Source organism: Tachysurus vachellii, chromosome 8, assembly GCF_030014155.1.
Source record: "Tachysurus vachellii isolate PV-2020 chromosome 8, HZAU_Pvac_v1, whole genome shotgun sequence".
NCBI classification, from domain to species: domain Eukaryota; kingdom Metazoa; phylum Chordata; class Actinopteri; order Siluriformes; family Bagridae; genus Tachysurus; species Tachysurus vachellii.
The window spans coordinates 5651331-5675211 of record NC_083467.1 but is presented as its reverse complement, the minus strand read 5'-3'; the positions used below and the strand labels follow the sequence as shown (position 1 = coordinate 5675211).

General features: G+C 39.6%; 1 protein-coding gene across 2 annotated transcripts; it reads left to right on the top strand.

The window, feature by feature from the left end:
- The first annotated feature begins 14142 nt into the window (after nt 1-14142).
- On the top strand, nt 14143-22913 carry LOC132850598 (involucrin-like). Of its 2 annotated transcripts, XM_060877241.1 has the most exons (7): nt 14143-14493; nt 16261-16426; nt 17377-17781; nt 18938-18994; nt 20117-20158; nt 22607-22650; nt 22835-22913. In XM_060877241.1, the coding sequence occupies exons 1-6, from the start codon at nt 14281-14283 to the stop codon at nt 22627-22629; spliced, it is 906 nt and encodes a 301-aa protein (XP_060733224.1). In that variant the 5' UTR covers nt 14143-14280; the 3' UTR covers nt 22630-22650; nt 22835-22913. The 2 variants fall into 2 exon arrangements, 1 of the variants encoding a protein (XP_060733224.1); XR_009648986.1 differs by lacking the exons at nt 22607-22650; nt 22835-22913 and adding an exon at nt 22038-22254 and having other exon boundaries at nt 20117-20400.
- The last annotated feature ends 968 nt before the right edge of the window (nt 22914-23881 follow it).

The window sequence follows — 23881 nt, the reverse complement described above, 5'->3', positions numbered from 1 at the left end:
CTTAACACTTCCTTAATAGGAGGAGTTTTACAGAGACGTGTTACAGTATGATCTGTTACAGACATTATTTACATTGGAACACATGCACAACAACAATTTAAAGGAGCAATAGTCCATTTTTTATTACTTATTTGTACAAATAACCTGGAAGGTACAGTATCTACAACTTACTTTAAAAAAAAACAAAAAAAAAGATTAAAGTTTGGCCTTTGCACAAACATACAAACTCTGTGAGAAATTCCTTTTGGAAAACTGAGTTCTGGTTTTGTTTGTGTTTGGATGCTCCTCCTGTCACTCATTTTAATCTAGGTTATTGTGGTGGAGCTTCATTAGCATAAGTGGATCCATTCAAATATTCTATTGTAAATAGTATAAAATACTGTTTAGTTGAGGTAGTAAACTGATGAGTTATTGCACTTAACATATTGCACATGTGAACAGTAAAGTTTACAGTAAAGTAACAATAAAAGTTAAGTTGAACTAATATTGAGGTATTGCACATTCAGTGTCTTCTGTACAGATTTGTAGTAGAAATTAATAAATATTGAGGTTTGGCTTCTGGTGTAGAAACTGTTCCTGAGTCTGTTTGTGTGTGATGTGATGGACCTGAAGCATCTGCCAGATGGTAGAAGATTAAATAAATGGTGTGCAGGGTGGGTTGTGTCTTTCAGTTTGTTGTTTGAAAGATCACCAGTGTTAGAGTAAATAACTCTATGTCTGATCTGAAGACATTGTCAAGGAGAGCAGATTCGTTGTGCACACTGAGGTAGTAAGAAGAGCTTTCATACCATTTTATGAAAACGTTGTCCTGTTTTATCTGTTTTATTTGTCAGAACACTGTCTTAATTGTTAGCATTTATAAATATTGATTGTAATATTTGTGATCATAATAATGAGTTCATTTCTAGTCAACAATTTCTTTATTGTAATTAGCCATGAAGGCCATTGTGAAATGTGATGTACTGAAATGATTGTATTGAAAGAATAGAGGGAGTCGTTTTTATGTAGCATTTCTTATGAAATCTAAGTAAATAGTAAAATGCTGAACATTGATTTATTAATTTAAATAAATCTTCACTGAATGTGATTACCGGTAATATTTAAAAATATTAGTACACAAAATCCAAATTCAATATTTATATTAATTTGTAAATTGTTTGGATGAAACAATATTTGAAATGGTGACTTTCTCTTATTAATATTTACAAATCAAGCAGCGCTAAATGGGGACACAATGTCTAGTTTGGGAATCTGTCTAAGAGAATTATTTTAAAATATAAATAAATAAGTGAAATCTTAAATAAAAATATAGCTGCAAGCAGCGATGACGGGCCTTCGCATGTTTTTTTATCGCTATACGGTGCCTTCCAGAAAACAATGCACGGTGGGCAAGTGCATCAAGTGGGTAAATATCAGTGGACTATTTTATGTTGTTACTGACCCATTTGGGGACTGTAGGTAAATGAAACCCTACATTTTAGACAAACGGGGGCGCTAGTGAGCCACTTAAGAGAGACACCTTTGTCTGACCTTTTTGTCCACACTTAACAGCCGACAAATGTGATGTATGTGTCAAATTCCAAGTTAATCTAAGCACGCCAAAAGCCTTAAATATGCCTGAAATAAAAGTAAAGTTTGACACGATGCCATGGCAACAGTGTTTGAGATATCAAAAATCCGTTCGCAATTTCGCATCTCCAATATCTCTGAGTCATGGTGGCCAAGTCTGGTCTCAATTGCATGAATCCCCTAGGAGGAGTATTTAAAAGTTTACCGCATGCAGCTGTCAAAAAATCCACCTTTGTGACTGACACACTTCCTGGGGCCTGTTGGTGGTGCTATACCAGGGACTCACAATAAGCACATCGATGCGATCGGAATCCTTGGCCGAACATACACACCGCGTGTCATCACAATAAGACATTTTTTGCTTTAGATATTAGACACTTTCTGTTTCTCTGAATTCGCCATAACTTTGACGCCTCGCCATGGCAGTACCGTTCGAGATATCAAAAATCCCTTCGCAATTTAGCAAGTGCAATGTCTTGGCATCATGTTCACCATGTTTGATGTCAATCGCATGAATTCCCTAGGAGGAGTATTTAAAAGTCCATTGCATGCAACTGTGAAAAAATCCACCTTTGTGACTGACACACTTCCTGGTGCCTGTTGGTGGCGCTATGTCCGAGATTCACAATAGGCACATCGATGTGATCGGAATCCTTGGCCGAACATAAACACCGTGTGTCTTCCCAATAACACATTTTTTGCTTTAGATATTAGACACTTCCTGTTTCTCTGAATTCGCCATAACTTTGTCGCCTCGCCATGGCAGCACCGTTCGAGATATCAAAAATCCCTTCGCAATTTAGCAAGTGCAATGTCTCGGCATCATGTTCACCACGTTTGGTGTCAATCGCATGAATTCCCTAGGAGGAGTACTTAAAAGTTCACCACATGCAACTGTTGTGACTGACACACTTCCTGGCGCCTGTTGGTGGCGCTATGTCCGAGATTCACAATAAGCACATCGATGCGATCGGAATCCTTGGCCGAACATACACACCGCGTGTCTTCCGAATAAGACATTTTTTGCTTTAGATATTAGACACTTCCTGTTTCTCTGAATTCGCCATAACTTTGACGCCTCGCCATGGCAGCACCGTTCAAGATATCAAAAATCCCTTCGCAATTTAGCAAGTGCAATGTCTCGGCATCATATTCACCACGTTTGGTGTCAATCGCATGAATTCCCTAGGAGGAGTATTTAAAAGTTCACCGCATGCATTTATAAAACAATCCAAAATGGCCGACTTCCTGTTGGGTGGAGCTCATACAGTTGTGTTCAAAATGATTCAACCCCCACTGAAATTGATTGTTTTGGTCGGTTTGACATTGATTATGATCATTCAGTCATCCTGCTTACAATTAAATCAAAGAGGCACATGTAGGTCAGACAAATATAACATAACATTTATAATGAAATAACCACAAATGTCTTTTCTGAGCTCACATCATTATCAGTTTTATTCAACCCCCAAGTGACATTCAATCTTAGTACTTAGTACAACATCCTTTTACAGTTATAACAGCTTTTAAACGTGAAGCATAGCTTGACACAAGTGTCTTGCAGCGATCTACGGGTATTTTTGCCCATTCATCATGGGCAAAAGCCTCCAGTTCAGTCACATTCTTAGGCTTGCGCACTGCAACTGCTTTCTTTAAGTCCCACCAGAGGTTCTCAATCGGATTTAAGTCTGGTGACTGCGATGGCCACTTCAAAATGTTCCAGCCTTTAATCTGCAACCATGCTCTAGTGGACTTGGAGGTATGCTTGGGATCATTGTCCTGTTGAAAGGTCCAACGTCTTCCAAGCCTCAGGTTTGTGACGGACTGCATCACATTGTCATCCAATATCTTCTGGTACTGAAGAGAATTCATGGTACCTTGCACACGCTGAAGCTTCCCAGTACCTGCAGAAGCAAAACAGCCCCAAAGCATGATTGACCCCCCGCCATGCTTCACAGTAGGCAAGGTGTTCTTTTCTTCATAGGCCTTGTTCTTCCTCCTCCAAACATAGCGTTGATCCATGGGCCCAAACAGTTCTAATTTTGTTTCATCAGTCCACAGAACACTATCCCAAAACTTCTGTGGTTTGTCCACATGACTTTTGGCATACTGCAGTCGACTCTTCTTATTCTTTGGGGACAGCAAGGGGGTGCGCCTGGGAGTTCTGGCATGGAGGCCTTCATTACGCAGGGTGCGCCGTATTGTCTGAGCAGAAACTTCAGTACCCACATCTGACAAATCTTTTCTCAGTTCCTCAGCAGTCACACGGGGACTTTTCTCCACTCTACGCTTCAGGTAGCGCACAGCAGTCGAAGTCAGCATCTTCTTTCTGCCACGACCAGGTAGCGTTTCAACAGTGCCCTTTGCCTTGAATTTGCGAATGATGCTTCCTATGGTGTCTCTTGGTATGTTTAACATCTTTGCAATCTTCTTATAGCCATTGCCCTTCCTGTGAAGAGTAATCACCTGTTCTCTTGTCTTCCTGGACCATTCTCTTGACCTCACCATGTTTGTAACCACACCAGTAAATGTCTAGAAGGAGCTGAGTATCACAGTCATTTTAAAGCTGCCTAATTGGTGCTTATTAGGCTTTATTGCTGCTCCCTGATATCCACAGGTGTTTTCAATACCTGATTGAAAACACTTCATTGAACCTCTGTTCTTCAGAGTGGTAGTCTTTAAGGGGTTGAATAATTATGTCAATGAAGAATTCACAAAAGAAACATTTACTACTGTATTACAAAACTAATTGATGTCATTTTAGTTGCATATGGTTCTTTAAGAAGTCCTTGTAGGATTTCATTCTGAATACAATTACAAATGTACACTAAATTCCCTAAGACCATTTACAGCATTGGGGGTTGAATAATTTTGAACACAACTGTAGTTTAGAGCGCGAAAGTTGTTCGGGTCGATGAGATCTATATGTGTACCAACTCTCGTACATGTGCGTACATAATTGCCCGATCTGTGCACCAATGTTTGTTTTTGCATTACAGGGGGCACTACAGAGCCCCCCTGCCACGCCCGTATTCCAACCTTTGTCCAGTCCTAGTGTCGCACGACTCTGACGTGTGTGCCAAATTTCAAGAGTTTTCGAGCATGTTAAGGGACCCCAATTGGCCAATGTGTGGGGAAAAAAAAAATAAATAAAAAAATAAATAAAAAATAAAAATAAATATAGCTGCAAGCAGCGATGACGGGCCTTCGCACGTTTGTTCATCGCTATACGGTGCCTTCCAGAAAACAATGCACGGTGGGCAAGTGCATCAAGTGGGTAAATATCAGTGGACTATTTTATGTTGTTACTGACCCATTTGGGGACTGTAGGTAAATGAAACCCCACATTTTAGACAAATGGGGGCGCTAGTGAGCCACTTAAGAGACACACCTTTGTCTGACCTTTTTGTCCACACTTAACAGCCGACAAATGTGATGTATGTGTCAAATTTCAAGTTAATCTAAGCACGCCAAAAGCCTTAAATATGCCTGAAAAAGAAAGTAAAGTTTGACACGTTGCCATGAGAACAGCGTTCAAGATATCCAAAATCCCTACGCAATTTATCATCTACAACGTGTAAGCATCATGTTGCCCACTTTTGGTGTCAATCGCATGAATCCTCTAGGAGGAGTATTTAAAAGTCCATTGCATGCAACTGTGAAAAAATCCACCTTTGTGACTGACACACTTCCTGGTGCCTGTTGGTGGCGCTATGTCCGAGATTCACAATAGGCACATCGATGCGATCGGGAATCCTTGGCCGAACATACACACTGCGTGTCATCCCAATAAGACATTTTTTGCTTTAGATATTAGACATTTCCTGTTTCTCTGAATTCGCCATAACTTAGTCGCCTCGCCATGGCAGCACCGTTCGAGATATCAAAAATCCCTTCGCAATTTAGCAAGTGCAATGTCTCGGCATCATGTTGACCACTTTTGGTGTCAATCGCATGAATGTCCTAGGAGGAGTATTTAAAAGTTCACCACATGCAACTGTTGTGACTGACACACTTCCTGGCGCCTGTTGGTGGCGCTATGTCCGAGATTCACAATAAGCACATCGATGCGATCGGAATCCTTGGCCGAACATACACACCGCGTGCCATCCCAATAAGACATTTTTTGCTTTAGATATTAGACATTTCCTGTTTCTCTGAATTCGCCATAACTTTGTCGCCTCGCCATGGCAGCACCGTTCGAGATATCAAAAATCCCTTCGCAATTTAGCAAGTGCAATGTCTCGGCATCATGTTCACCACGTTTGATGTCAATCGCATGAATTCCCTAGGAGGAGTATTTAAAAGTTCACCGCATGCATTTATAAAACAATCCAAAATGACCGACTTCCTGTTGGGCAGAGCTCATAGTTTAGAGCGCGAAAGTTGTTCGGGTCGATGAGATCTATATGCGTACCAACTCTCGTACATGTGCGTACATAATTGCCCGATCTGTGCACCAATGTTTGTTTTTTCATTACAGGGGGCGCTACAGAGCCCCCCTGCCACGCCCGTATTCCAACCTTTGTCCAATCCTAGTGTCGCGCGACTTTGACGTGTGTGCCAAATTTCAAGAGTTTTCGAGCATGTTAAGGGACCCCAATTGGCCAATGTGTGGGAAAAAAAAAAAATAAAAAAAATAATAATACTCCCGAGGAAAAACAATAGGGCTTTGCACCATTCGGTGCTCAGGCCCTAATGAAGGTTATCCATGCCATGAAATAAATAAACCATTCTTTATATTGTAACATGTTTATTTGTTTTTCATATATATTTCAGATATTGTTTATTTTAGACAGGACAAGCAGTAAGGTTGATGGCAGTCAGACAAGACAGCAGCTCTCCACATGTAGCAGATTATTGCTAATGATGTTTGTTATGAGGCCTGTAGAAGGAGAACAATAATTCTTCATATAGTATGTAAGAAATTGTTTCAGCTTTATTATAGAATTGTTTTGATTAATTCTCCTTTACTGCAGAAACATCATTATGATTGAATCCAGCACAGGTAGAAACCCAGTGAAGTCACTGTTGTTCTTCAATGTCAGCTAATCCTGACTTTCACTCATCACTCATGGGTTTGTTATGATTAATCCAGGAAGTCACCAGTATGAAAACATTTTAAGGCATTTTAGAAAGCTTGAATAGAAAAATAAGAGAAGCTTATTATTATTATTATTATTATTATTATTATTATTATTATATTATTATTTATCCTGAAACAGGATGATTTTAGTATTATTAGTGGTATGTGTTTTATTGGTTTAAGCAAATCAACCACAATTTACTCGTGTATTAATGAAATGACTTAATTCTAAAATTTAAAAAAAGAATGTATAATGAAATAAATACATAACGCAAATTTGTTGTTAAACATGCTTTTATTCCATGTTCCATTGATAACAAAATGGTAAACACAATTTGTAAAACAACATATATAACATTTACAGCAGTTTTAAGATCTGAAAAAACCTCTATATGTAAAACACTGCTTGAATTTATCTATGTCATTGGAAAAAAGCTTTATCATTTTGTGTATACTTTTTGTGCATACTCTCTGCAAACACAAACGTTTTTGTGGAAATAGTCACATTCTGGACTAAAAACCTGACAGAACTGAGATTGAGATTTGTCTCTCAAATTCTTACACATACGTTTGTATTTGAGTGATTGTTGTTTAGGTGAAAACTTGTATACCTGCTTGCATGCAGTTCCAAGAAGAAGCTTCTGAAAGGCTTCAGTTTGGGGTAGGTGAGGTTTAGTGCATACGTGAGTCCAAGAAGCATCGCACAGGCTCCAGCCAAATTTCCTAAACCAGTACTCGATAATGATAATCAGTGATAATGCTGATGTTCTCCTGCTCATCTCTCTTACAGAATGCTGCGCATTCCCACACTGTAAAATAAACATGAAATATTTAATTATGAAGGTCTGCCATTATAAAGTTCATTTGTGTAAGGCTGAAAATGTAAAAATATTTGTTTATTATAAGAGCTTAAAATGCAGAGACATCAGGAAGTAAACCATTTCTAGGTTTATTACTCTGTGAACACTAACTCCCCAAAATATAATGTTTCAGTGGACTGTGCAGCCCGACACTAATAAACCCAAGTACAGTTTGACTAATGACTGACAGGATGTTTTCAGAAATGTTCTATTTATTTTATTTACATTGTTGACACTAGTTCACACTAATACAGTGTGAATTATTCATAATGTCTGAATGCACTACATTTCTCATGTAAACAAACCGAGTTTATTAGGAATTAAGTGCATTCAACAAAGCAGGGTTTAAGCTGTATTTCTGTTTTTGTAAATAAAAAATTGTCAAATGCAGTTTTCTGAAAACCATAAATATCTTAAATATATTTAGACACTTACATTGTACTCCTGGATGAGGTCTTACTCCTTTTCACCCAAATACTAGACCAAGCAACGCTCAAGATCAGACTATTGTCTCTACTTTCACAACAAAACACATTACAGAATTGGAATCCTTTATTTTAAACCAGCCGATTCAACTTAATAGAGTGAACACTAAGCATGTATCCGAATAGAGCTAATTTAATAAATAATAATACATTTTTACATTAGTAAGGCTTAGGCCAGCCTCGTAACGTGGTCACTGTTCATCCACCCTGTCAAAATGTCACCTGACCACTGTTCAGATTCAAATAATCTAATAATTAAAATGATTTAGATATTAGAATTTAAACCATTTGTTCAATTTCAATATAGAATTTAGAATGAACATAGAAACAAACAATTTTACATATGGTTTGGTGCTCCCTATAATATCAGTGTAAAATTATGCTCCATAGCATGAAAATAATGTGACTTTCCTGAAAGAGCTTATTGAAGAAATGAGAATAAATGCATAAATTATTAAGCCTCACCTCTTAATGTGCTCCTCAACTTATCCTTTAAAATCTGATCTCTTAACGTCTGATCACTGCTGTTGTTTAGATTCAAATGAAGGCGTCTCAATCAAAACCGCATAATTGAATCAATTCTTTGGTAATACAATGCTTTGGTAATACAAATGTACAGTTTTTGTTATGCCAATAAAGCACACTTAAATTGAAATTAAGAGAGAGAGAGAGAGAGAGAGAGAGAGAGAGAGAGAGACTGTATTCCTATTTTGATAATAATAAAAAACCAGCAGCACTTTTAAACCACTTTATTTTTCTAATAATTAAACTGAAACAATTGAATAAAATTAAAAGTAGGTTTTAACCTTGGCTGTTGGCTACATCTTGGACAGAGGATCTGGCACTGTCATGCTTTGCACGAAAATGCCTCAACATGGATGATGTATTATTATTATTATTATGATAGGCCAGCTGCTGGGAAGAACATTGGACCTAAAAACAGATTAAGGATAGACCTTGTCTCAAAAGTATAAAGTGTGAACCATTTAAAAAAGATCATGGTATTAAGCGGTGCACAAAAGGCTTTTCTTGCATTCCTATATTTTTCAACTTATTACTACTATTCAATATATATATGACATGAAATGTTACATTGAATCGTATAATTGCCCAATGATGAGTGAGATTTAAGTCATAAATATAGGCTTCACAACAAAACCATATATATCCACATTATTGGGCGAAATCAAATGAAAGTGTTCCCACATTTCAGAACGCGATCTTTTTGTAACAGGCTCCATTGACACCTCGCAACAATAAGCTCTAAACTCGCTATACAGTAATAGATACCGTGTAATACTCCAATACAACACAAGGGGGCGCCGCGTGTCGTGCACAATTTTGAACCTTTGAATCAGATAACGAAGCAGTGAAGCTTCGGACGTCATTGGTCACGTGATTTTGCCAGAACGAATCAAGCTTCGATACAAAGCTTCAATGAAAATCGGTTCATTTTTTTGACACGCCTCAGAGCTTCGGTGTCACTGGTAACATCACTACCTTTAACGTAAGAGAAATAAAACGTTAACATTAAAGAGTGTAAATAGCGGATGATCTTGCACAATAGAGCTCGCGGAATATTTCTAGTCTGTATAAACTATGGGTAATAAGATATATCGAAAAAATGAACCTTTTTTCTGTTTTCTGTTGAGCGTTGCTGAGTCATCTGACATCATGCCTAATATTGGTATCGATGACTCTTTGTTGAAATACTCCGGATTAAATTCAGCAGCTGAACTAGGTAACTCCGTTAAACAGACGTTAATGGATATGGGTAAGTCCTGACTTCTTGGGCAGTTTGGGCAGCGATTTAGCCGCTTTTGATGTGGTACCAAACGCGGTGGGTTTAGGGGCACTGGTCCTCTCTTTAGTGCTTGAGTTCACGATCCAGGCTTTAGATAAACAGGAGAAAGAAGACAGCACGCTTGATGTAGTGCGCCGTGTGTTCGCCGAGGAGAAGGCTTCGGGTGTAAGAGACTCCATGGAGGAGTACCTGAAACGCCTAGCCATGTATTTACACCAGCCGACAGAGATGTTAGAGGAGACAAACCGCCTGGAGAAACAGCTGAGTGAACAACTGACCTGTCTGAAAAACTCCATGCTGCACGATAAAAAAATGAGCTCATGCTCCATGAAGCACTGGACCAATGGTGCAGCTTTCCATCTGCAGATGCTTATCTACAGTATGCAGCGAGACTGAAACTGCAAAACACCACAAAGGATGAGGAAAAGCTCAAAGTCCATGTAGCTTCCATCATCACCGTGTTGAATCGCTATCAGTACGACTTACAGGAGCTGTTAAAGCTGTACAAGACCTACAAAAATTCGACCATCAAACTTTTTTACAAACCAAGCAGCTAGAGGTTGTTGCAGGCTATGCCTGGGTAATTAAGGACAATGAGCTCCGAAAACAAACTGTAGTATATTGCGGTGAAGAGATGGTCGGAACATCAGATGCTTATATTGACTACATGTTCAATCACTGGAGCCTAATAGAACAGCTGATATTTCGATGAGCTTAAGGACAACCTACAGGAACTGATCACCCAGAATTTTGAATTTAACATGCAGAAAGTTTTACCTGTGTCAGACAACCACAGTGCACTGTAAAAAAGCTTACTTGCTATATGCTTGAACAAATAATGGTAACAAAATTACATGTATTACAATATTGCATGTATTTTAGGCAGAATCTATGTGAATAAATCATGTAAAAATGTTATTATTAGGGATGAGCGAGTACAGCATTATCTGTATCTGTTAACCATATGAATTATCTGTATATGTATCTGTACTCGGAGTGGGTGGGGCCTAACCCGGAAGTAGGCGGGCCTTGTCTTGAAATGGGCGGGGCTTTTACCGGTATGTTATTTTAAGCATGCAATTGATATGGGTTGATCAGAAATTGTTATATTTATTCTTCTTCTTCATTCGGCTTTTCCCTTCAGGGGTCGCCACAGCGAATCATCTCTCTCCACCTATCCCTATCTTCTGCATCCTCAACACTTGCACCCACTAGCTTCAAATCCTCATTAATTACAGCCATATACCTCCTCTTTGGCCTTCCTCTTTGCCTCCTGCCTGGCAGCTCCATGTCCAACATTCTCCTACCAATATACTCACTCTCCCTCCTCTGAACATGTCCAAACCATCTTAATCTTGCCTCCCTAACTTTGTCCCCCAAACGTCCAACATGGGCTGTCCCTCTGATGTACTCATTCCTAATCATGTCCAATCTTGTCACTCCCAAAGAGAACCTCAACATCTTCAGTTCGGCTACCTCTAGCTCCGACTCCTGTCTCTTACAGCATGCAGCATGGCCGGTCTCACCACTGTCCTATACACCTTCCCCTTGATTCTTGCTGATATTTTCCTATCACACAGAACTCCTGACACCTTTCTCCACCCACTCCAACCTGCCTGCACTCGCTTCTTTACTTCTTTCCCACTCTCTCCATTACTCTGGACTGTTGACCCCAAGTACTTAAACTCCTGTACCTTCTTCACCTCTTCACCCTGTAACCTTACTGTTCCACTTCCATCCCTTTCATTCACACACATGTACTCAGTCTTACTACGACTGACTTTCATTCCTCTTCTCTCCAGCGCAAACCTCCACCTCTCCAGGTTTTCCTCCACCTGCTCCCTGCTCTCACTACAGATCACAATGTCATCTGCAAACATCATCGTCCAAGGAGACTCCTGTCTGACCTCCTCTGACAACTGGTCCATCACTATAGCAAACAGGAAGGGGCTCAGAGCCGATCCCTGATGCAGTCCCACCTCCACTGTGAACTCCTCTGTCTGACCTACAGCACACCTCACCACTGTCCTGCTCCTCTCATACATGTCCTGCACCACTCTGACATACTTCTCTGCTACTCCTGACTTCCTCATACAGTACCACAGCTCTTCTCTTGGCACCCTGTCATACGCTTTCTCTAAGTCTACAAACACACAGTGCAACTCCCTCTGACCATCCCTATACTTCTCCATCAACATTCTCAGAGCAAAAATAGCATCTGTTGTGCTCTTTCTGGGCATGAAGCCATACTGCTGCTCACAAATTTCCACCACCTTCCTTAACCTAGCTTCCACTACTCTTTCCCACAACTTCATTGTATGGCTCATCAACTTTATCCCCCTATAGTTGCTGCAACTCTGCACGTCACCCTTATTCTTAAAGATCGGCACTAACACACTCCTTCTCCATTCCTCAGGCATCCTCTCACTTTCTAAAACGGTGTTGAACAAACTAGTTAAAAATTCCACTGCTGCCTCTCCTAGACACTTCCAGACCTCTACCGGGATGTCGTCAGGACCAACTGCCTTTCTACTTTTCATCCTCTTCAAAGCCTTCCTGACTTCATCCTTTCTAATCTTATCTACTTCCTGTTCCACAGAGTTCACCCCTTCTACTCTTTTTTCCCTCTGCTTTTCCTCATTCATCAGCTCCTCAAAGTATTCCTTCCATCTCCTCTGTACACTCTCCTCACTTGTGAGCACCCTTCCATCTCTATCCTTAATAATTCTAACTTGCTGCACATCCTTCCCATCTCGATCCCTCTGCCTAGCTAACCTGTACAAGTCCTTCTCTCCTTCTCTAGTGTCTAACCTAGCAACCCAGTCTCACGGCAGTTCGTGTCACAGGACACGAAATGTAATCTATTCAAATCGTGTTCGTGGACACGAATTTCCCCTTTTTTTCGTGTCCCTCAGCATGACTTTCGATCTAATGTATTTCAATAGGAAACTTTTTTCGTGTCCCTCAGCACGACTTTCGATCTAATGTATTTCAATAGGAAGCATCTTTCGTGTCTGCACCACGTTTTTTTCTGCCACTCGGAAGCATTGTTTTTGCTCATTTGTTCATTCATTCATTCATCTTCTACCGCTTATCCGAACTACCTCAGGTCACGGGGAGCCTGTGCCTATCTCAGGCGTCATTGGGCATCAAGGCAGGATACACCCTGGATGGAGTGCCAACCCATCGCAGGGTACACACACACACTCATTCACTCACGCAATCACACACTAGGGACAATTTTCCAGAGATGCCAATCAACCTACCATTCATGTCTTTGGACCGGGGGAGGAAACCGGAGTACCCGGAGGAAACCCCCGAGGCACGGGGAGAACATGCAAACTCCACACACACAAGGTGGAGGCGGGAATCGAACCCCGACCCTGGAGGTGTGAGGCAAACGTGCTAACCACTAAGCCACCGTGCTAACCACTAAGCCACTACATTACTCAACATTTAACCAGGAGATTTTTATCCTTGTTATTATTGCTTTGTGCTATGGTCTACTTTTACTGTGTTGAAGACGTCAGCTAAAACTACCTGTTGACCCACCGCCGATTCTCTTTTAATGACATCCTCATCTTTCTTTCAACACATAAACACGAAAGTGTGCTTGATAATTCAACAATACGATGTCATGACCATCCGTATTATTTTATTCTCCTTCTATTGTGAGAACGGGGGATTAACTGTGATTATTAAGTCAATTAAAATAATATAAAAAATAAATTAAATTAATTAGTGGACGCCCGCATTACCCGTGAGCCTCAGCGGAGACGGCTGCTATGGAGACGGAGCCAGCCCGCTTTGCGATTGGTTGATTTCTGCAGGCCGCGAATTCTCCTTCATTGCGCTCAACCCACTTCCCAGGTAAGCCACGAGACTTGAATGTAATGATCAAATTTGTTTAAATGTTATAATTGCTGTTTTTCTTTGCCATTAGACTCACATGGTTTACATGTTAGAGCAAAGAATTAAAGGCCGACCGACGGTTTCCATATTAACAGTAAAAAAAAGAAGAAAAAAACCACGCGCCTTTTGTGCAGTCATACAGAAAATGGGAAAAACGTGAATTTTATTGGTTTATTAAGTATTTTAAGGATAATTTGTCACATTTTAAACATTTTTTCAACATGTCTAGCCTTCACTACATAATGAACTTTTTCTGTTCTCCCTGCAGATCCCGTCTAACTTCACCTTCACCCTATATAATCACCTCATTCCCAAAAACCAAAGGCACTTTTAAGAGCCAACCTCTCTATCTATCTATCTATCTATCTATCTATCTATCTATCTATCTATCTATCTATCTATCTATCTATCTATCTATCTCTCTCTCCTATCCATCTCTTCAATATCTATCTGTTCTCTATCTCAATTTCTCTATTTCTCAGTCTTTCCTCTCTTTCTGTCTTTTGTCTACTTGTCTGTTATCTGTCTCTGTCTGTCAGTCTGTCTGTCCAGTTGCTTGCTATAATGCCAGGGGGGTCTACAAAAAAGATTTGTCCATTTTGTCAGGGCATTTTATTTTGTGCACAGAAAATATGTTGCCATTGTCAAAAGGAGCAGCCTCTGAAGCAGCACCTCAAGAAGAAGCTTCAGAGGTTTGATGACAAGCGAGAGGAATGGGTGTTTGGTCGTAAGAAGAACCACACCAGTGGATCCATCAAGGATGAAGCCATAATCATGGTAGGTGCAATTTCTTACATGATGTTAAACTGTCATCTAGGACAGTGGTTTCACCAGGGGACCCTCATTTTCCTTTGGTCATTGAATCATGACTATGTGTGTGTGTGTGTGTGTGTGTGTGTGTGTGTGTGAAATAAATTTGCTTGTTTATATTATATATAATATACTGTATACACACAAACACTGTGAAATACTGTGGCAGTATATATATATATATATATATATATATATATATATATATATATATATATATATATATATATATATATATATATATATGTGTGTGTGTGTGTGTGTGTGTGTGTGTGTGTGTGTGTGTGTGTGTATATATATATATATATATATATGTCAGGGATAAGCGCGGACCTTTGGACACGTGCGAATGTTTTTATTATTGTCACGTGTCTGCCCCGCCTTCGTCTGCTCTTCCCTGCCTCCTCACCTGTTGCCCATTCTGTGATTGTCTGTGTGTGTATTTATGTGAGCCGCGTTGCCTATGGCAGCGCGGATTCATTAGTGTATTTACGTTAGTTCCCTGTGTTGTGTGGACGTCTGTTTGTTTCCCTTGTGTATTAAACCCCTTTCATTTGAAGCTATCCTGCCTACGGGTCTGTTTCCTTCCCACCGTATCCGGGGGCCTGACTATATATATATATATATATATATATATATATATATATATATATATATATATATTTGCAAATTTACACACACAAGTACTATCCCACTTTATTAACATACACATAAATACAATTTATACACATAAATTGTACAAATATGACTAATACTGATGAATAATAGGTTTATAATGTAAGGCTATTAAATGGCAGTCCCAAACTAGTTTTTGGTAATACAATAAAGTTGGTAAGTTTGCATGAGCCACCAGAGTAATTTAAAAATATACAAAATAATATTACAAAATAATGTTTAATTTTAGGGCTACAGTTCCAATGGTACTTCAATGAACCATACAATACTTCAATGAACCATTAATGAAACATGGAAACTGCTGCTGATAAATAGAATGAACATCACGTGCATGCAAATCCTTCCCAGCTAACACACAACGTACCAGTTACAGGATTTATTAGTGCTTTACTTTTATTTCATTACTTATTGATGTAAAATTGCATACTCATAGTTTGCACTTTAAATATGCGTTTTTCAATGCAATTCTGAGTTCATAACAAATACAGGCATGCATTATAACAGAATCACAGGTGCAATATAATAATCAAACTTTCTTATCAAGTGAACGAGAAATAACAAATGAACTGCATTCATACTACTACATTCATTAAAGCATTTTACAATGTACACATGTCAAGTGTAAATGTATGTGCAGCATTCACCCATTTGGTCATAAAAAATAAAGGCAGAACCTTTGATTATATTTTTTTAATCTATAAATTGTCACTATCCAATTGCACAGTGGTTACACAATCCTTTCAATGTAGGTGCTAAACCCAAGCTACTAATGTTGCAAAAAGTTCTCTTTTACCTTCATGGTGTGAGATTCATCTTTTAGCTCTTTTTCTAAACAGAAGAGTTTATTTTTGCTTCAACTGTATGAGCTTTTCCTGTTTGCACATACTTGGTATACAAAAGCAAAACTCACCATTAAGTTAAATATCCTAAATAGCATTAACCTGGATGCTGTCATTAATAATGTTATATTTTCTCAATAATTAATATTCTTAGTTATTTTTGCTGTTGTTTTTCTATTACTTTAAACAGCAAATTCACAATGTTGTCATTTCATTGCAGCTTGAGAAACTCCATGCCATTGGATACAAGCCAGTTCTGCTCCTTGGAAAGGAAAACAAAAAAAAAGAAAATAAGTGTGAAATATTAACTCCTCGCTGCACACTCTCCACCTGTGCCCAGGACTACCTTCAGAGGATAGGCCCAATATATGAAAAAATTTGTGATGGTGAGATGCATGCACTGTATTTTCACAACTTTTTTTTTTAAGTACACAAAAGATTTTGTCAGTGTTTAAATCATAAAGGAATGGCTCAACCCTAAAAAAAACAAAAAAACCTTAAATTCAGTCAATTTCACTCCTAACCTCCTTGACAGTAGAAACTTGGGAGAGGTTTCAATTTTTATATATCCAACACATGTTCTATGATTGTAAGCAAGTGTTTAAGATTGTTTAATTTTACATTTGTTACTTTAAACAATATTGGGTTTAAACATACTACTATGGAATTATTATGTTTGAGATGGTTTTTCTAGGAGCCATATTTCCTTCCTTGTTTACAACAATATTTTTAATGTTTAGGCTCGCTGACCAAAGCAATTTTTGTAGGGACATGTACTAATTAGATCTATGATATCTGCTAAGGTCTGTTTTGGTCACTGATTCAATGAATCAAATTGTAATAAATCTCAATGTAGTGCTGACTGTAGAGCTCACGATGCAGATGGAACATTAACGGAAATAGCACAAAGAAAAAGGAAACCATCGAATGTTGGCTGGATACACCACACACACTACTACTAACTTGGAGGCATAAAGCCCAAAGTTTTTTAGTGCACGACACAGTCTAGTCTGAACTAAATACAGACTCAGTCTGCAAACAAACATTACACTTGGTGTCATTTTTTGAATACATATTATGAGCACTCTGTTTTTTTCCTGACTAAAAGATGTATTTGTTTTAGTCACAGAAAATCAATTAAATATAGATTTGCAGATGTATAATACATCCAGTAGACTATCAATAATTTCCCTGGAATCTAAAGTGCCCACAAATATGGTTATGAAAAATTTGACTATATGATTCAAACAGATTAACACTTAAAATATGTACAGTTCAAGTTCATGGTTAACATTATAAATGTGAGTGAAACACAACACTTGTTTAACTTGCACAGGTTGGACCAAGGATATCGATGATGATCAGCTGATTACGCTGCACCTCACACCCTGTGACCCATTGGAGAACACAAGCAACCGTGAGGTGGTGAGGACCACGCGGGTGGAGCAGACGAGCACTACAGAGGGGGAGATGGAGCAGACGAGCACTACAGAGGGGGAGATGGAGCAGACGAGCACTACAGAGGGGGAGATGGAGCAGACGAGCACTACAGAGGGGGAAATGGAGCAGATGAGCACTACAGAGGGGAGGATGGAGCAGACAAGCACTACAGAGGGGAGGATGGAGCAGATGAGCACTACAGAGGGGAGGATGGAGCAGATGAGCACTACAGAGGGGAGGATGGAGCAGACAAGCACTACAGAGGGGAGGATGGAGCAGACGAGCACTTCGGAGGGTCAAGGTAATTATGACAGATTTAAAAAGTTACAATTTATATTTGTAAAGCCTTGAAGTGTTTGACCCATGGGTTACTTTAACATTACTTGACTTCCAGTGTTTTTTTTGTTTTGTTTTTCCCCATAGAGCTTTATGCAGGTTAGGGCTACATGATATATATTTTCAGCATCAACATTGCAATGTATGCATGTGAAATAGTCACATTGCAGGACGCATGATGTCAAGTAGGGAAATTAACTCTAACATGTCACGCTAAAACATTTTTGCTGCTTGATACTAAAGTAAAACTTTCAAGTTTCTCATTTCCATGAATAATCTCCAAGAAAAGTCCATCTGATATTATATTATTAGACAGATGATGGATCTATCTGTACTAGTGCTGTTGGAACAAATCATGGCCCCATGATATTTGAAAAATTTAAAATGTAAAAATTTTGTTTTTCTGCACCATATATTGTGATAGAAATTCACAAAAAAATTCACCAGATAACTTGAATAGCTCTATTTGGAAAGAATGAACCATTAAATTAATGTGTGCTCGAATGGTTTAAAATTGTTTTAATGTTGAACCTTACATGACCTAAAACACACTGAAATGATAAACTATAATTATATGATGGTCAAACTTTGCATTTATTCTGAGAATCACGTACGTGAGGGGCATTGTTGTTACGCCCTTAAAGCTAGTGTAGGCAACGTTAGAGAAACCAGCCAGAGATGCTAGAATATGAAAGTATCCAACTGTAAAAATACCCCCCCTCCCATCAGGCCTCACAAATTAAGCATACATTTGATTTTGGTCATTTTTTTTGTGCGTACTATACTGTATGTATAGTTATTTCTAAAAGCAAAGCAAACTCATGGCACCAATTGAAACACAGTTTTAGAAGTGCTTACAGAGCACACATAAGAGAGAGTCTAAAATTCAGTGCATCCTTAGGTCTTTCTTGTCAGTGGGGTCAAAGGATGTCAGTGTTTGTCCATGAGCGTTTGAAGGCAACAAATCTTAAAATCAATTGGATTGTCATGAAATTTGATGAGCACATTTCATGCTAACCACACCACATGCCGCACTTGTGTGTTATTGTGATCTAGTATTTTAAATAATAAGTTAAAGCTTTATTTGGTATATGAGTAATTTTCTTTCTCCAAACCCACAGCTGTCTTCACAGGGTCAGCCAGGGGCACAGTCACAAGTCCCAAAAAGAAAAAGTCAGGTATGTAAATAATGTTTGTAGGGTAATTATTGGTGGATCTGATATCTCTATTAACATAGCTCATTTGTCAAGCAGATTCTCATAAGGAATTGAATCAATTAAATAGAATTTAAAGGGGACCTCTTATGCTTATTCCCAGTTCTATATTTATGTTGGCTTTGTAGAAGCCAACATTCTGTTTTCCTTAGACAAAAATTTATCAAGAGTAACTCCTCCTAGGGCTTTCAAGCCACATGAACCAAATTCAGATATGTTGTAGATGCTGGTCTGAAGTTTGTTGCTATGACTTTTCTTAGCGATCCGAGTACCGGTACTTCCTTTTTTCCCATAGACTCCCATTATAAACTTTGGAGGTTTATAACTCGACAAGCTTTTGAACTATAAAGATACTCTGAACAAACTCTGAACAAACTTTTAAATTGGTGTACCGACTGGCCTTTCGGTTGTGCTGCAGCCCCGCCCCCAATATATGCAAAATCAAAAAACTTTTTACATGGACATGTGACATATCAAAACACTCAGAACAATGAGGGGAACTTCCTTAAGAGTATTTGGATGACGTCACATGCTCGTCTCCACTTACCTCCAAATGTTTTGGCACCCTAGCTTTCTGTCTACTTGCTTCCAAAAGTAACACTGTCCCTTATGTCCACTCGCCTCCAAAAAGCACCGGCCTTTGCGAATACTTGCACCGTCAAAGACAACATTTTGTTGCGACAAACTTTACAAATCTAGTTTTATTCTGAAACTCCACTAGAATAGCTTTGCATGTCCACAGTTACAAAAAAATCCTTATTTATCTTAAATTGGCCCTTTTATTCAGACCCTCAGTTCCTTGTCTGTCTGAAAAAAAGCCATTTTAGATGGAGCAATCTAGAAGCCTACTGGTTACTATTCTAATAAGCCTGCACATGATGTATATAATGTGGAGCCAAATTTAATATTGTGTGAACACATTTACTGAAAGAGAGAGGATGTTCTGTTCTCATATTTTGGGGGTATCTAGATGCACCAGGGACACATTGATGTTGAAAAGACATTACAAAGTGCATTTTTGTCCATTTTTATTTTTATTTTTTTCTGAGTGGATATATGACTGGACTGTAATCTTCTATCCCACAGGTGGACTAAGACATATGCCAGAGAGGAAAAAGCCACAAAAGAGTAAGTGCATGTAAATGCAATGATTGATGCTTCCATCAGTGTGTTGACATTGCTATTTTACCCTTGGTTACTTGCTCTATTTCTATTGGGTTTTTTAACTACTTACAACAGATAATTGGTCCTAACAGACAAACTATAAAATCCAACTGGCTTCAGGTGTCTAATTTGACCAAAATGCATTGCCAAGTAGTAGAAGAAGCAGCAGTAGAGTATTCTCAATTGTGATCTGTGGCTCAGCAGAGGTATTGTAAGGACTCTGCCCGGACTCTGGCCACGTGCATCTGTTTATGTTTCTCGTCACGTGTCTGCCCCGCCTTCGTCTGCTCCTCCCTGTCATCACACCTGATCCTTATTGTGTCATTGTCTTCTTGTATTTAACTGTGCCGCGTTGCTTCATGCAGGGCGGCATCTACTGTGATTTGTCCTGTCTAGTCTGCATCTTGTTTCATGTTTTCAGTTATTAAACCCTATTTTGATTTATGCTATCCTGCGTTTGGGTCCGCTCTGTTTCCCATCGTTACAGAAGATGCCGCCACATGAGGACCCAGCGGGATAGCAGCTACTTGGACCGGCTGACTGGGAGTACTTTTTTCGTGTTTGTGTTTTTTTTTTTTTTTTCCCCTCTGGACTTGGCGCGTTTGGCGACGTGGGTCCGCATTTTTTCGGTGAGGGGTCGCTTTTGGTTTTTTCGCGGGGGGCGCCGCCTCACTTCCTGGTTGCGGGCCATGTCGCCAGCCCAAGGTTTGTTTTGTTTTTTCAGTGTCCTGTGACATCGCCCCGCACTTTCCGGTGGGGGGCGTCGCTTCACTTTTGGTTTCCGTGGAGGACGTCGCCCCACTTCCTGTCCGCGGGGGTGTCGCAGGCCTGTGTTTTTTCCTGTTTTTGGACTTCCCTGTTTTGTGGAGGATTTATTTTTTTTTCCCTCCCGCCCTCCCTTTCCTGGACTTTGGGGGTGGATCTGGCCGGGGTGCGTCTGGGGTTGTGCTCGGCCCTTCAGCTCTGCTGTGGACGTCGCTCGGCCCTTCAGCTCGGCTGTGGACGTCACTCGGCCCTTCAGCTCGGCTGTGGACGTCGCTCGGCCCTTCAGCTCGGCTGTGGACGTCGCTCGGCCCTTCAGCTCGGCTGTGGACGTCGCTCGGCCCTTCAGCTCGGCTGTGGACTTCGCTCGGCCCTCTCTGGCTGCGCCGCCGTGTGCCTTGCTCCCCCCACCTGCCTCGCCGTGTGCCTTGCTCCCCCCACCTGCCTCGCCGTGTGCCTTGCTCCCCCCACCTGCCTCGCCGTGTGCCTTGCTCCCCCCATCTGCCTCGCCGTGTGCCTTGCTCCCCCCACCTGCCTCGCCGTGTGCCTTGCTCCCCCCACCTGCCTCGCCGTGTGCCTTGCTCCCCCCACCTGCCTCGCCGTGTGCCTTGCTCCCCCCACCTGCCTCGCCGTGTGCCTTGCTCCCCCCACCTGCCTCGCCGTGTGCCTTGCTCCCCCCACCTGCCTCGCCGTGTGCCTTGCTACCCCCACCTGCCTCGCCGTGTGCCTTGCTCCCCCCTCCCGGGCCCGTCGGGACTGCCTGGACGGATTGGCGCGTCGGGAGCCGCGCCTTGGGGGGGGCTCTGTAAGGACTCTGCCCGGACTCTGGCCACGTGCATCTGTTTATGTTTCTCGTCACGTGTCTGCCCCGCCTTCGTCTTCTCCTCCCTGTCATCACACCTGATCCTTATTGTGTCATTGTCTTCTTGTATTTAACTGTGCCGCGTTGCTTCGTGCAGGGCGGCATCTACTGTGATTTGTCCTGTCTAGTCTGCGTCTTGTTTCATGTTTTCAGTTATTAAACCCTATTTTGATTTATGCTATCCTGCGTTTGGGTCCGCTCTGTTTCCCGTCGTTACAGGTATTGTTATCCCAGAAAGAATACCACATTTGAACTGAGAATAATTTGGTTATAGGGTACAAGTTGGTTCAACTTTTGATTAAAGATAAACATCACTTGTCATCCTTGTAAGTCTGGTCACTACTTAAGTCTTCTTAGTTGTTTATTTTGTTCCTAATCTAAGAAATGTGTGAAACATGTTTTTGATGTTCACAGATTGCTCCTATCACGCTCGCTTAGAGACTTTCCCCATCAGGAGTGTTGTAAGAGAGTGAGAAAGGTTAGACAGTCATACAAGAAATGCATAGTGTAGACAGTATGCAGAGTGTAATATAATATTTAGAAACCTCCTTGTGTGTTGGCAATACATACTAAACATACCATAATTGTTAGATAGATCATTTTTATGTGTTTAGTCTTCTTGAATTACAGATTAGGAAGGAGCTTGTGCTGAAAAATTCATTATCAGATACTGTAAATATCAACAATGACCCTTTGTATCAATGAAACTCAGTGCCTATAACCAATCATAATAGCCTTATGCTAAGAATTGAATTTATGTGTTTTAATGCTTTTTAATTTCTTGACAGGGCAAAGCAGAAATGTTGGTTGACTGGGAGCCCTGTCCAGTATGGTATGTATTCCTCTGTTCTTCTGCTTTATCAATTATTGCATGCATTATTAAGTTACTTTATCTTGTTAATTTTTATTTATTTATTTTTGGCTACAATGATCTGTTATTAATCTGCTCTGTTTCACAAATGGTGGTGGTACTTCATAGATGGAAAATTAAACAAATTTCCTTCTCTTTTTTTTAGTGGCAAGGAGTGGGCCCATTCCTGCCAGCCAAAGGATTCTCTCCAAATGAAAAAAAATAAATAAAATGTACAATTTTAATCCATTTTGGTTTCTGCTTATTTATTACATTTTTTTCTGAGCTGCATTTGAAGTTGTATCACATCTTTCTGTAGTGGTGAAAAGATGGAAATCTCCAGTAAATGTGACAAATGGGGTTTAACCCCAAGCAGGCTTAAATAGAAATATACTTAATCCAACTCAGTTTCCTTTTCAGGTGTCACTCAGAAACATGTTTTTATATGTCATGATTATAAATTAAATGTTATTTTATTACAGTTTACATAATTAATAATAATTTGTTACATTTATATGGTACTTTTCTGTGTACTGAAAGTCACATCTTTAGGGGTTTTAGCCCTCAGTGAGAATTTAAAAGAAGAGTTTTATATTATATATTATATGACTACATAGTAAGACAAAAGTTATGGTATTATTAAATGGCAAAAGTGGACACCAAAATTTTATGCATGATGCAGTCATTAATAAACTAATATTCACAAGACTCACCAAATCAATAAATGTTATTTTTATTTAGTATTGAATGGATTGTTTGCATTAATTTTGTGCTATCAATTCTGGTAATAATGGTGAAATATCACTGGTATTGGTATAACTGATCTTTTTTTAATGTCAACACATGACTGTATATATATTACAGTTACACACAAATCTGTGTACATCAAGTTAACTACTCTAGCAGAAACATGCAGTAGTAGTACAACTTTTTATAACTGTACCTCCAACAAACTTTTACTTGTGGGATGATATAAAATACATCCTCACAATACATACATTTTAAAAGAAAGGTCTCCAATTAAATAATGAAAACTACTATAGAAGTATGTTTTTATTTGAAAAACATGCTTTTGTGGAAGAAACAGACACAAAACACAACCTTGCAAACAATTTGAACACAAATAGCATAACATTGTACAGCCTCATGAGTGTCAAATTCCCTGGATTTGTGAAAATCCTTTGCAGTTAATTTTTATAAAAAACCTTCTATA